Source organism: Lutra lutra, chromosome 1 (genome assembly GCF_902655055.1).
Source record: "Lutra lutra chromosome 1, mLutLut1.2, whole genome shotgun sequence".
Taxonomy (NCBI): Eukaryota; Metazoa; Chordata; class Mammalia; order Carnivora; family Mustelidae; genus Lutra; species Lutra lutra.
The window spans coordinates 209,214,988-209,227,502 of NC_062278.1; the positions used below are offsets into that span (position 1 = coordinate 209,214,988).

The window sequence follows — 12,515 nt, forward strand, 5'->3', positions numbered from 1 at the left end:
AGACAATGACTTTCTAAAGAATCTTTTCAAAAGCATTCCCATGAACATTATGGAGATAACAGCAGATTTCTAAACAGTATTAAAAACTCACCCATCATTGCCTGTCCCCCAACGCCACCCCACTCCCAATGAATCCAACGGAATTCCTTTGCCGACATCCTTCAGACGCATCTCTGTGCGCGTGGCAGTTACAAATGTTGAGGTCTGCTACCCTCTCCTCACTCCCAGGATGTCAAGTGTGTTTCATACTGACACTTGAGGGCTCAGTGGCACACTGACCACTCGGAAGGATCCTGATGTCCGTCCTTACCCACCTCTCTGCAACCACAATTCTGTCGGGGTTGGTAGAATTCTTTTTGAGTTATTTTCTTCCCTGAACATGTCAAAAATCACATGTGTTCTCTATCTAAAACTGGAAGATGTAGACAGGGATAAGGGCTGCCAGTGGCGCCCACACCTGCCACTCGAGAGGACACGGCACCGCCCCTCCCCGCGCACATCTCCCCAGGCATCTGTGTGTAGACGGTGTATCTGGGAGATACGTTGGTTCTGTTCCAGACCCACCCCAATAAGATAAGTATCACAGCGAAGTAAGTCAAGTGAATTTTTTGGTTTCCTGGTGCATATAAAAGTTATGTTTACCCTCTCCTGCAGTGGTTAAGTATGCGACAGCACTATGTCTGAAAAAACTTATGAAAAAAAAAAAACTTATGTACCTTAATTAAATATGCTGATCATTTATCTGAGCTTTCAGCGAGTTGTAATCATGGATCAAACATCACACAACAAATACAGTAATGAGAACAGGGGTACCCGGGGGGCTCAGTTGGTTAAAACGCACCTGCCTTCAGCTCAGATCCGTCATCCTGCTCAGCATGGAGCCTGCTTTTCTTTCTCCCTCTCCCTCTGCCCCTCCCCACCACTCATTCCCTCTCTCTCTCTCTCTAATAGATTAAAAAAAATCTGGGACGCCTGGGTGGCTCAGTCAGCTAAGCCACCGCCTTTGGCTCAGGTCATGATCCCAGGGTCCTAGGATCCAGTCCCGCATCGGGCTCCTTCCTCAGTGGGGAGCCTGCTTCTCTCTCTGCCTGCCACTCTGCCTGCTTGTGTTCTCCTCTTTGACAAATAAATAAATAAAATCTTTTTTTAAAAAAATCTTAAAAAAAAAATAATGAAAACACATGAACTACCGTGAGAATTACCAGAATGTGACCCAGAGACACAAAGTGAGAAAATTGCTGTTGGAAAAATGGCGCCGATGTTCTTGTTCGACACAGCGTTGCTGCAAACCTTCCACTGGTAAAAAAAACACAGCACAGTAAAGAAAAGTGCAATAAAATGAGGTGTGCCTGTCCATTTCTAAGTGTTGTATGCCTTTCTAAATAGCTTTATCCCGTTCTTTCCACACAACAGTATTATAAGAAGCGTCACTCATGCCTTCAAAATTCCATCAGAAATCCTAACTCCAGGGGCGAATGGGTGGCTCAGTCGGTTAAACGTCCTATTCTTTCTTTTTTTAAGATTTATTTATTTATTTTTAAGAGATGGGGGGCCTGGGTTGCTCAGTGGGTTAAGCCTCTGCCTTCAGCTCAGGTCATAATCCCAGGGTCCTGGAATCAAGCCCCGCATTGGGCTCCCTGCTCAGTGGGAAGCCTGATTCTCCCTCTCCCACTCACCCTGCTCTCACTGTCATTCTCTCTGTGTCAAATAAATAGATAAAATCTTTAAAAAAAAAAAAAAAAAAGAAAGAAAGAAAGAAAAAGAAAAAAACAGAGAGAGAGAGAGGGAAAGAGAACATGAGCAGGAAGATGAGAGGGAGAAGCAGACTCCCCAGCTAAGCAGGGAGCCTGACATGGGGCTCAATCCCCGGACCCTGGTATCAAGACCTGAGCCAAAGGCAGTCGCTTAACAGACTGAGCCACCCAGGTGTCCCTAAATGTCTGACTCCAGGTTTTGATCTCAGGGTCATGAGTTCAAGCCCTGCACTGGGCTCCATGCTGGGCGGGGAGCCTACTTAAAAAACAAAATCCCTACTCCACATATGTGGAACTTTCCACAAGGGACCAAGGATAATTTCATTATAAGTCCCCTACTGTTGAACATTCAGGTTGTTTCCAGTTTATTCCAAAAGCTCTAACACACACCTTTGAGGAATACATCGGTTTGCTCATTTGTCACCTCCCTACGATTCCCTGAAGGGGATGAGCAATTCATGTTGCTGCCCCATTCACCACAACTTGACCAGCAATGGGTTTTAGTTCTTTTTTTTTTTTTAATATTCAAAATAGCTCTGGTTTTAAGTGTATCTTCTTCTATGCAAATTCTTTGAAATCTGTATTCATGGCACAAATTCTATCTTACCGCTAGACATTTTATAGGTTGAACTTCAGAAATTTGTTTCTGGACCTGGAAATAATACAGAAATCCCAACTCAATTGGAAATTCCAAGTAGATTTTGTAGTCTAATAAACGTTGTAGTTACTGTGCAGATGAATAAAAGTTTTAAGGATGACCATCAACATTTATAAACATTGATGATGACCCAATACTAGGGGTTAGGAAGATCACAGGCTCAGAATTAGGAGGTACAGGTTCTAAGCCCTGAGTATCTTCATAGCCTTGGACAAGTCATTTAACCTCCATAGCTTCAACTTCTTTTTTTTTTTTTTTTTTTTTTTGAGCTATAGCAGGCCTATTACATTGTATTAGTTTCAGGTCACACAATGGTTCGCTATCTGTATGTACTGTGAAGTGGTCACCACAGTAAGTCTAGTTCACAGCCAATACCATACACAGAAATCCAGAATGCTTCATGAATTTGCACGTCATTCTTGGGCACTCTGGGCATTCTTGGGGAGCGGCCACGCTGAGCTCTGAACCGCTGCCCTTCTAGTATACGCACCGCCATGGCAAACATGGGTTTTCATTTTTCACCGCTTCTGCCACCCTGACAGGTCTGCCGTTCATGTTAAAATGGCCTATACGACTGGTCAAATCTGTGTGAAGGTTACACTTGAGCGAAGGCAAAACTCCCCCAATAGGCTAATTCTCCACCTTGGGCCAGGCTACGCTTAAAAAAAAGATCAAGAAGGAAAATCATTTCTAAAAGCCCGTAGGACTCTCTTACCTTCTTGGTGTCCCATGCTTGCTTAGAAAGATTCTTATCTGTCTCCGACGTGGTCTCCTCCATTCCTGGAACTGTTAATAGTAAGACTGGGGTGGGGGAGAGAAGGATGATCACAACCTCTTCACTCTGAAGCTATGTGGCTCTAAGGGGGGAGCTGCCCCGACATACAAGCGACACCAGTCTAACTGCCCCAACAGTAACTTCTGGGGACTGCACTCAAGTACAAAGAATGGTTTCATGCAAAGCAAGAGGAAGGACAGTTAAAAAAATAAATAAGTGGGGGCGCTTGGGTAGCTCAGTCAGGTGAGGGTCCGGCTCTTGGTTTCAGCTCAGGTCATGATCTCATGATCTCAGTCATGGGATCCAGCCCCACATCTGGCTCCGTACTCAGTGGGGAGTCTGCTTGGGATTCTCTATCCCCCTCTCCTTCTGCCCCTCCCCCTGCTTAAGCATGAGCATGCTCTCTCTCTCGCTCTCTCAAATAGGTAAATCTAATAAATAAATAAACAAACAAACTAGAGACCCTGTGACTTAAAAAGAAATGAAAATAGGAGCTCTGGAGCTGAGGACATATATTACTTCTGCCTCCCATGGGACCGATTCAGGCTTTGGAGGTCCCAGGATGCAGAGAACAGCAGAGAAATTCTTCCAGACTCTTACCTCACCTGCCACCTTGTGGTCACCTGCCTCCCAGCCCCTGATGTTCAGTGTCAGCCCGGGGTTGACTGATCTACTCATTGTAGCTGCGGCCTCACGAATTAGTTGCAATGCCAGCCAACCCCACAGGAGGAGAGGAGGGGAGGAAAGGTCTGAGGGACTGCACGGGCATCATTTAAGGCCCTGGAATCAGCTATGCCTGAAGGCCCCTTTCTTTGGACCTTTTGGTTAAGGTGAGATTAAACATTTTCTTTATGAGACCTAGTTTCTTTATGCCTCTTGGAGGTTCAGTCTTTCGCTTGCAATGGAGCTACACTGAACACAGCCAGATGGGTCACCTCCTCCTCCTTAAAACCCAGAGAGAGCAGCTGTGACGGGTGGGAGGGCAGCCAGGCTAACTCCTCACCCTGTCACTGCTTGGGTCCCTCCCAGAGAAAGGGGAGCAGGTGACATGTCTCCCCTCTCTCCACCCCGAGGACAGCTGGACTCTGCACTATCAAGAGCCCCTGCATTGCAGCTCCCTTCCATGGTCACAGAGTCCCAAGGGATAATGACATTTGCCTTGGAAAGCCTACCTTGAAAGTCTCACTTTCCTGGGGAGCCCACCAAGGAGACAGCCCCCTCAGAGTGGCTCCTAACACTGGGAACAGGAGGGCAGCCTCTGGTGCCCTGTTCTCTTCACCCCCAGGACACCTGGAATTCCTGCTTTTAGTATGGAGCCCGTTCTTTCTGCAATCTCACCTTTACTGTCTGATGAGCAGGGATCCCGGGATGATGGCACATGCACAGCCCCCCTCCCCTCAAGGGGTGAAGCTCTGCTTGATAATCCTCATTCTACCAGCAGAATCTCCCTAGTATGTTCACACATTCACACAGTGCAATGCTACTCAAAAAACTGGAAAGTGTTCGGACCTTAACTGCATGTGATTAACTCTCTGGCTTCTATGTCTCTGGGCAGATCAAGCCTGAGTGGGGTTTCTCGCAGCCTCACAGCACTGTGCTCCCCTCTCTGGGCGACACTGCCCCAGTTTTTAAGATGGCATGCACCCTCCCAGAAGGTCCCAGGGACACTGTCCCTGCACCCAGCTCTGGGGAGAGGCTGAGGGCCTGGGTACAGATCTGCCCTAGCTACTGGTACGCAGAGCCCAGAGAGGAGAGTCGGGAAGAGGTGGGAAAGGACTGGCCCCATTTCCACCCACAGGAGGCAGAATGGGCCCACAGACTGTGAACCAGGAGGGTTCTGAGCTGCAGAGCCAGGAAGTGGTACAGCATGAAGCCCTGACTTGAACTGCACCTAAAGCCGACATCTAGGTCTAGACTGCTTGGTCATGAGCTGATAGATGCCTCCTTTTGGTGGGGCTGGCTGTCCTCTACAACTGAAAGAGCTGGCAAGGCCCGCATACTGTGTGGCCATGCCCTGAATCCATGAATGGAAGCCAATGTGTCTTTGCAGGGGCGGTTTTCTCTGCCCAGAAAACTCCTATGCACTCCTCAAAACCCAACTCAAACAGCACCATTTCTGAACATGTTCAAGCCTCTCCCCTTGTCCCATACCACCCACTGACTCTCCCCTGGCAGGTCTCTCCACCTATGAGCTTGTGACCTCTGGGAGCACAGGAGCCACCCACTGGCCTCGCCTCACCCGAGGAAAGAAGCCCACGTGCCCTGCCAATACCTCTTTTCTGGTGTGCGTCCTGGGACCCGCCTGCGAAGGGCTCTGGTTGGGTGGGTGTCATTGTGCTCTGGTGCAGGGCAGAGTCAGAATTGGTCCTGAGAAGGAGAGAGAGACAGTGAGGCTTGGCCCCAACGGGGATGAAGGGACAGTCCTGGCCCCACTCTATCCAGGATATATGCTCAATGGGACAGGGTGGGAATGATGAGTGGTATTTGGGAGCTGTTACACCTGCATAAAACCACAGGCACTTTTCTCAAAAGAACCACAGCAGTGACCCTGATTTTCATCTGCAAAGCCCGCCGAAGACAAAAAGCTGTAGTAGAAATGCCCTCCATTCCCACCAGCCCTCCCCACTACCACCCTGTCCGTGGGCTTCTCAGCTTTGAGGGAAAGAATGGTGCCTTCCTCCTGAAACTCTCTGGAGAAGGGGCCCCATGGTCCCACAGTGGCCCAGCCCTGGGAGTACAAGGCCCAGCCCATCACTGCGTCCCCTTCTGGTGACAAACACCAGTGGGCAACTGTGCCACCCCAGGATGCTCAGTTGCAAACCAGGTGTAATAAGCAAAAATGAGAGGCAGCAATAGGAGGCTCAGAGAACAACCCAGAAAGAATGCAGCCCCTGGGGAGGGGGTGTGGCATGAGAGCTGCTAGGAACTCTGCCTTCTGCACCAGGGATGGGGTAACTCAGTGTACTCCCAGCTGCACATGCCTGGAGGGATGGTCCCCAGAAGAGCCCCTTGGGTACCCAGAAAACTGTGGGCACCCAAGGGGAGCTGGGCAGGTCCAGCCACACGGCTGGCAATTTGGGGATGAAAGAGCAGCATGAATCCAAAAGGGACATCCTAGCTACGGAGACTGACATGGAGGAAACTCAGTTCAAGGAGAAGAGCAATTTACAAAGGATTGGGCCAGCTGACCTCTGACCCTGGGGCCATACCAGCAGTAAGAAGCTGGTCCGGATCCCGGCTCCCTCCCCCCATCAGCTGTGTGTCCTTGAGTAAGTCTCCTGACCTCTCTGTGCTCACTTTCCTTATATCTAAAACGTGAAAATAAAAGCGCCGACTCCACAAAGCTCCACAAAGCTCCGTGCATTTTGTATCAGTTAATAACGATGATGGTTAAAACTGATATACAATACATGCCCATGAGTTTAATTACATTACTGAATGATACATCATATACTTATATTTCATACATACATATGGGTTTTTTTTAATAACTTACTTTCAGTCTTTGGTGAAATCACCTACATTTTTTTTTTTAATGTGTGGTAAAATAAATGTAACATAAAATTTACCATTTTAACCATTTTTAAGTATACACTTCCGCGATATAAGCATATTCACACTGGTGCACAATCATCCCACTATTTGCTGTGGGCATTAACATTAACTATATTATTGTTATTCTAAATCTTTGTAGATGATGGCACTATTGACTTTTTTCCCCTTCTAAGTACACTTATGTGTATTCCTAACCTTCTGCTAATAAATATATAATAATTGTATAATCACATTTTCAGTGACTGTTCAGCAATACGAGAAGGCAAGTTACAAGACTAAATATCCAACCTAATCCCAACTCTGTCTATAAAAGGAAAAAAAAAGTCATGGAAAGAGAAAAAAAATCCCTGGAAGGCTCCAAAGCTATGACCTTGGTGTTACAAGGATAGAGCTGATTTCTAGAAACTTCTGAAGACTTCTTAGCTTTGTCATTTCAAAGTGACTGCATATTGGTTTTCCAAGCACAAGCATGATGTAAGTTTGTTTTTGTTTCCAACAAGAGGGCTGAGGGCCGGTTCTGGGTCACTGACCTTCTCCAGCTGGTGTCCGCGGGCGGCGAGAGGTACACGGTGCCGTACGGGCAGCTGTCCGCTTGAGTGTGAGTTAAGGGGACAGCACTGTTGGCTCAGGCCCCACCCCGAGCCCCAGGAACCTCGTGGCCAGGCTGCTGGGAGCCTGCAAACAGCTGGGGCTGCAGGGCGGGGGCCTTTCCTGCCTGGCTGCGAGTAGCCCCCGGGGTTCGGCCCTGTCCACCTAGCACTCAGCACTCACCCCCTGCAAGCACACGTGCGGGCTGCGCCCCTTCCAAGAGGGGCCTCAGCTGAGAAACTGGGGCCCGTGGGGGGCAGTGGGGAGTTTCATTCAGCTGACCTGGGTCTTGACTCTTAATTCTAGGCTGACAGGGTGGCTCCCGGGGCCCGAGGGCTCTGTCTGGGGCCCAGCTGGTCGGGCTGCCCCAGCCACGGAAATGAGAAGCGGGAAATGACAGGCTTCTCGGTTCTCAAATGCTTGGGGTGGGGGGTGCGTGTCCCAAGAGCAGCCGCTCAGACTCTGGTGATGGGGGGGGGCTGCGTGCTGGCTGGCCAAGCACCAAGGGGCGGCCAAGTCTTGGGGGCGGGGGAGAAACTCTTGATGATCTCTGCTTGGCCAAGGTGCAGAGGAGAATTTTGTGTCTTCAGATGGAGCCTCCCTTGGATCTGTCTGGGTCTGGCTCAGACCCCCTCTCAGCCCGGCTGCCTTGGCTGGGCTGCCCTCTGCATGGCCCCAACATGTGAACACCCTGCTCACAGTCTTTCTGGGTTCCACTGCCCAGCCAGGCGTCCAACACAGTGTGGGTCTGACCTTGACCTTCCCCAACCCTAACCCTAACCCTAACCCTAACCCTAACCCTGGCCCCAGCCCAAGGCCCTTCGGCTAGCCACACCGCTTCTGCCAGGGTTGCCCCACAAGTGCGCCCTCCCCAGGGCTGACCGGGAGCCCCGGAGCACGGGGGGAGCCCTTATTCAGCTCAGTGAGCTAGACTCTGGGTCCTGCAGTCACCAGTAGCCCCCCTCCCGTCCTCCGGGTAAAAGATATCTGCCGTCCGTGTTTGTCCACTGACAAGGGCCGGCGATGTGGCGAGCCCAGCCGGCCACGCTCTCGGTATACTCTGTCCACCAGCCCGTGGTGCCGGGTGGTTCGGCTGGTGTCCAGGCCCGAGGACTGGAAGGGTGTCTGGGCGAGGCGGGGTGGGGAGGTGGGGAGAAGGAGACCAGAAAAGAGAGAGAAACCCAAACAGTTATCAGCCATGGCCTGAGACCCAACCCAGCTCTGCCCCCAGAATCTAACCACAGGGCCCCCCAGTCCTGAGATACCCTTTGTCACCATTCTGCAGCCCAGACAGGCTTCCTCCTACAGCCAGGCCCTCAGCCTCTGAGTGCTGCTGGGGTGGGGGCGAGCCGGGGATCCTGGGCGCCGGGCGGCAGGCGTGCAGTGCGGCTGGCATGCACGGGCCAGGCAGGGCAGCGCAAGCTTGGGGCCCGGTGCCGGCTGGGGTGCCAGGGGTGCAGACGGCCCAAGCGCCCCCCAGCCTCGCCAGGTGCAGACAGGCCTCTGCCTTCTCTCTCTGGGCCTGGCTGGCCTCCTCTCCCCACCTACGTCATCCCTGGAGGGGCCTGCCAAAAGACAGCCCCCAGGGCTTCCAGCTGAGGACGTCAAGGGGCCCACCTGGCCAAGTGCTGACTCCCCAGAGGCTCCTTACTGAGCCCTGGCCGGTCTTGATTGAGATGAGCCCCCCACACCCTCCCCCACCACCTCATCCCTCCACCACGGGAGCCAAGTGCAAGTGCTTTCCGGAGCCCTGGCCCTCGGTTGGGCCGGAAGGGGCTTCCTTCCAGCACCTGGGGCTGGCACGAGGCCTCCAGCCAGACCTTGCTCCCTCTCCTAGCTCCATGCCCCTGGGGCCCCTGGGAGTCTGCTCCCTGCCTGCCCTGGGGCTCTGGAGCCCTCAGGCCCCTTGCCATCTGACTGGGGTGAGACTGGCAACCTTAGCCAGCTCTGGAGGCAGCCAGTACCCCCGCCCTGCCATCTGGCCCTCGGGCCCTTCTGCCTTCTCTGGGCAGCCAGGCAAAAGCAATTTCCTTCCGGAAGACTGTCACTGGCTGGAAACACTGCTCTTCCCTACCCGTCCGAACGCCTGGGCCAGTGTTCAGGGCTGACAGCTCTCCCTGGAGTCTGGGGCCCCCTGTTTCTCCCTGACCCAGAAAGAATCCTGCCAGCTTGGGTCTTTCAGCACTTTTGCCTCCGAAAGGCCTTGGGTCTGGAGACTTCAGAGACTGAGGGAAGGTGAGAACCTTGCCATCCAGGCACAAACAACGGAGGGCAGGGGCTGCTCATCTCCTCCCAAAGACGCCTAGAAGGCCAGGGGCAAAACCAAGGCAGCTGAAGCAGAGCCAGAGGCAGAGAGGAGCTCGGGCCCGGCCACAGCCCGGTTCACCAGGCCGCACCTGGGACCCACACACACACACATGTGCATGTGTCACAGGGACGAACCATGCAGCATTGACGCCCATGCTCAGATCCTCCAGGCGGGGGCCTCGCCCTCGTGACGCAACCACGCACGCTCCCCCACACAGGACAGGGGAAGGTGCAGCGTGGGTCCACTTCTGTTGGGCAGACAGGACACTTCCCACCAGGCCACTGGGGTGGCCACACAGGGATACCCAGCACCCGCACACGTGCCAGGGACGCCGAGGCCTCAGCCCAGGGGCTCATTTACCAGAGAGACAGGAGCCGCCGCCAGGGCCTCCCCCAGATATCCGCTGGGCTGAAAATGCAAAGAACCGAGACTTTGAGACACTCCTGCCTCGTCCGGCCCCCCAGCGGGATGCCCAACAGGCCCCAGTGCACCCTTGGCCCAAGGAGGCTCTATGCCAGCACTAGCCATGGCCATACTCGGGGGCTGCCCAGCGAGATGCTCCCCTTGAGGGAGAGGGAGATGGGGGAAACAGAGGAAGGTGAGAGGCAGGAAGAGGGGAGAAAAACGCAAACTAGGAAGGGCCTTGACAAAGAGGTCAGGCTCTTGGAGCACATTTAGGATCGGCACAACGGCCCCATGTGTCTGCTCCTGCAAGGGGGCCATCTGAGGAGGGCCATGCTCTGAGAAGCCCAGGGGACACAGGGCTGAGCCAGGTGTACCCTGAGCCAGCCTAGGGGACCCCAGGCCAGTGCCCTGCTGCATTCCAGCAGTAGTGTGGGAGGAGGAGAAATTGGGGAGTGACTCAGGTGGGTGGGGGACTGAGCGCCATGCGGGACAGGCTGGGCTCCACCTGGCCTGTCAACACATGGATAGACATGGCTATTTCTGAGGCCCTGTCCCAACAAAGGGGCAGGTGTGTGGCCGTCTGGTGGACCTGTCCCTACAGAGCCCAGACAAGCTAGGGGTGGGCCCAGCTCCCGGCCCCGCTCCCAGGCCCACCTCACCCCTGCTTCCATCTGCAGACCAGGGTCAGGGCACAGTCTGGGATAAGAGGCCAGCCCTGCACCCAGGCGGTGCGCCTTATCTCTCATTATTTATGATAAGGACGTGCACGGCGGCTGTGTGGCCTGCGGGAGCCGTGTTGTGTGCATCCCTGCCAAGAAACGTTTGCAGACAAGTGGGGTCAGGCCACAGGGCCTCCTTCTGAGAATTGCTGGGCTTGCGGATTAGTGAGGCAGGATGGAGCCAAGCCCCAGAGGCCCCAAGCGGTTCCCGATGCCGCACAGCCGGCCAACAGGTGTAGCGGCTGCCGAAACGCTCTTGGCCAGACCACAGCCTCACTGCGGGCTCTGCTGACAGAGGACAGGCAGGGGGATCCAGGCAAGGCCTGGCCAAGCTGTCCCAGGGACAGGAAAAGAGTAGGTGGGGGTGGGGGAGGCGAGCTGCGCCATTATTTGGTGACCAGCTCTCCGCAGCGGCTGACATACACGCTCGCTAGCTCCCTCTATGGCCAGGGTGGGGCCCGGATACAACGTGCGCCAGGAGGGCGGGGGGGGGGGGGGGGGGGTGTAGTGGGGAGGGCGGGGGCTCACCTGGAAGGGCAGATCCACGGTGCCACTCCCGATCTGGTTCACGTTGGGCAGGGACCCACCGTAGTACTGGCCCCGGCTTGGGCCCAGCTGCAGGTACTGCGACTTCTGGAGCTGGAGCTGTAAGAGAAGCTGGCAGCTGCAACGCGGGCCCTGAGCACATCATGAAGAGTGCCACCCCAGGGGGGCGCCCAGAAAGGTACCAAGCGATGGGGTTGATGGTACCAGTCACAGAGGGTGTGGGACCCTGTGACTCACATACTCAAAGGAGCCCCATGTCACTCCACCCGAAGAGCAGAACCAGGCAAGGCAGCGGGCCCTGAGGGGGCAGCCTCCATGAACTCGGGGGAGCCTTGCTGGTTCCCGTGCATCGTTTGTGAACGAGCAAGACAGTATCGGAAAGACCTGGAGCCCAGAGCCTATGGAGAAGGCCCCGCACCCACACAGGGGAGCCATTTCTTTTCACAGCTAAAGACTGTATTCCCGGGGCAGAGGCTAGACACCAGGAGCCAACACCAGGACACACGAGGAATTGTCTTTCCAATGGCCTGAAGCAGAGGAGCTGGCTCAGAAGCCCAGTGCTACCTTTCAAAGCACAGGGTGTATGATCCCACCGGCCGTACACATGGGGCAAGCAGGGCAGCCAGATCCCGCCCGAGTGGTAAGGGGTCCTGCCCAAGCCCCCAGACTCCTTCTGCCTCTCTTGCTGGCCTCCCTGGAGCTGGGCGCAGCGGAGGGCCTTCATCTGGGAGGGCTGGATGCCTGCATTGGCCTCCCCCTGTCACTCACATAGGGGTCTGTCCCACTGGGCCACACCTCAGACCCTGGAGCCCAGATCCCTGACTGGCCGTGGCTGCCTTGAGGTGAGGCTGGGACCTGGCCTCCTCTCCCTCAAATAGCCGATTCCACTTTCCTGGGTCCCCGGTGTGGTCAGCACCACTCGTGACCTGCAGGGCTGATGGTCCACGACACCTGTCCTGCTCCCTTGGGAGGCAGGCGTCGTGTCCGAGAGGTGGTGGCCAGGTACTCAGGGAGGGTGGGCGTCCGCTCTGGCCCTGGCCAGGGCGGTTGCTAGGGTCGATACTGTGTACACAACAAGGCCGGCTCACGTTCCCTCACAAACAGCTCCTGGCAGCGCTCCGTGAGCTGGCTGCCCGCGCCGCCCCACTCTCCCACGCCGGCCCCTGCTTCCTGGGGGGGGCCCAGGATCCTGGAGGGGGAAGTGAGA

The 12,515-nt window shown here is 54.4% G+C and overlaps 1 protein-coding gene across 1 annotated transcript in view; it reads right to left on the reverse strand.

The window, feature by feature from the left end:
- Positions 1-12,515, reverse strand: part of CRTC1 (CREB regulated transcription coactivator 1) — a 77,888-nt gene that overhangs the window by 23,125 nt on the left and 42,248 nt on the right. Inside the window, 6 exon segments of the mRNA XM_047696901.1 lie at positions 3,128-3,213; positions 5,460-5,554; positions 7,273-7,334; positions 8,318-8,455; positions 9,999-10,046; positions 11,291-11,407. Of these exon segments, the coding sequence (XP_047552857.1) occupies positions 3,128-3,213; positions 5,460-5,554; positions 7,273-7,334; positions 8,318-8,455; positions 9,999-10,046; positions 11,291-11,407 (546 nt within the window).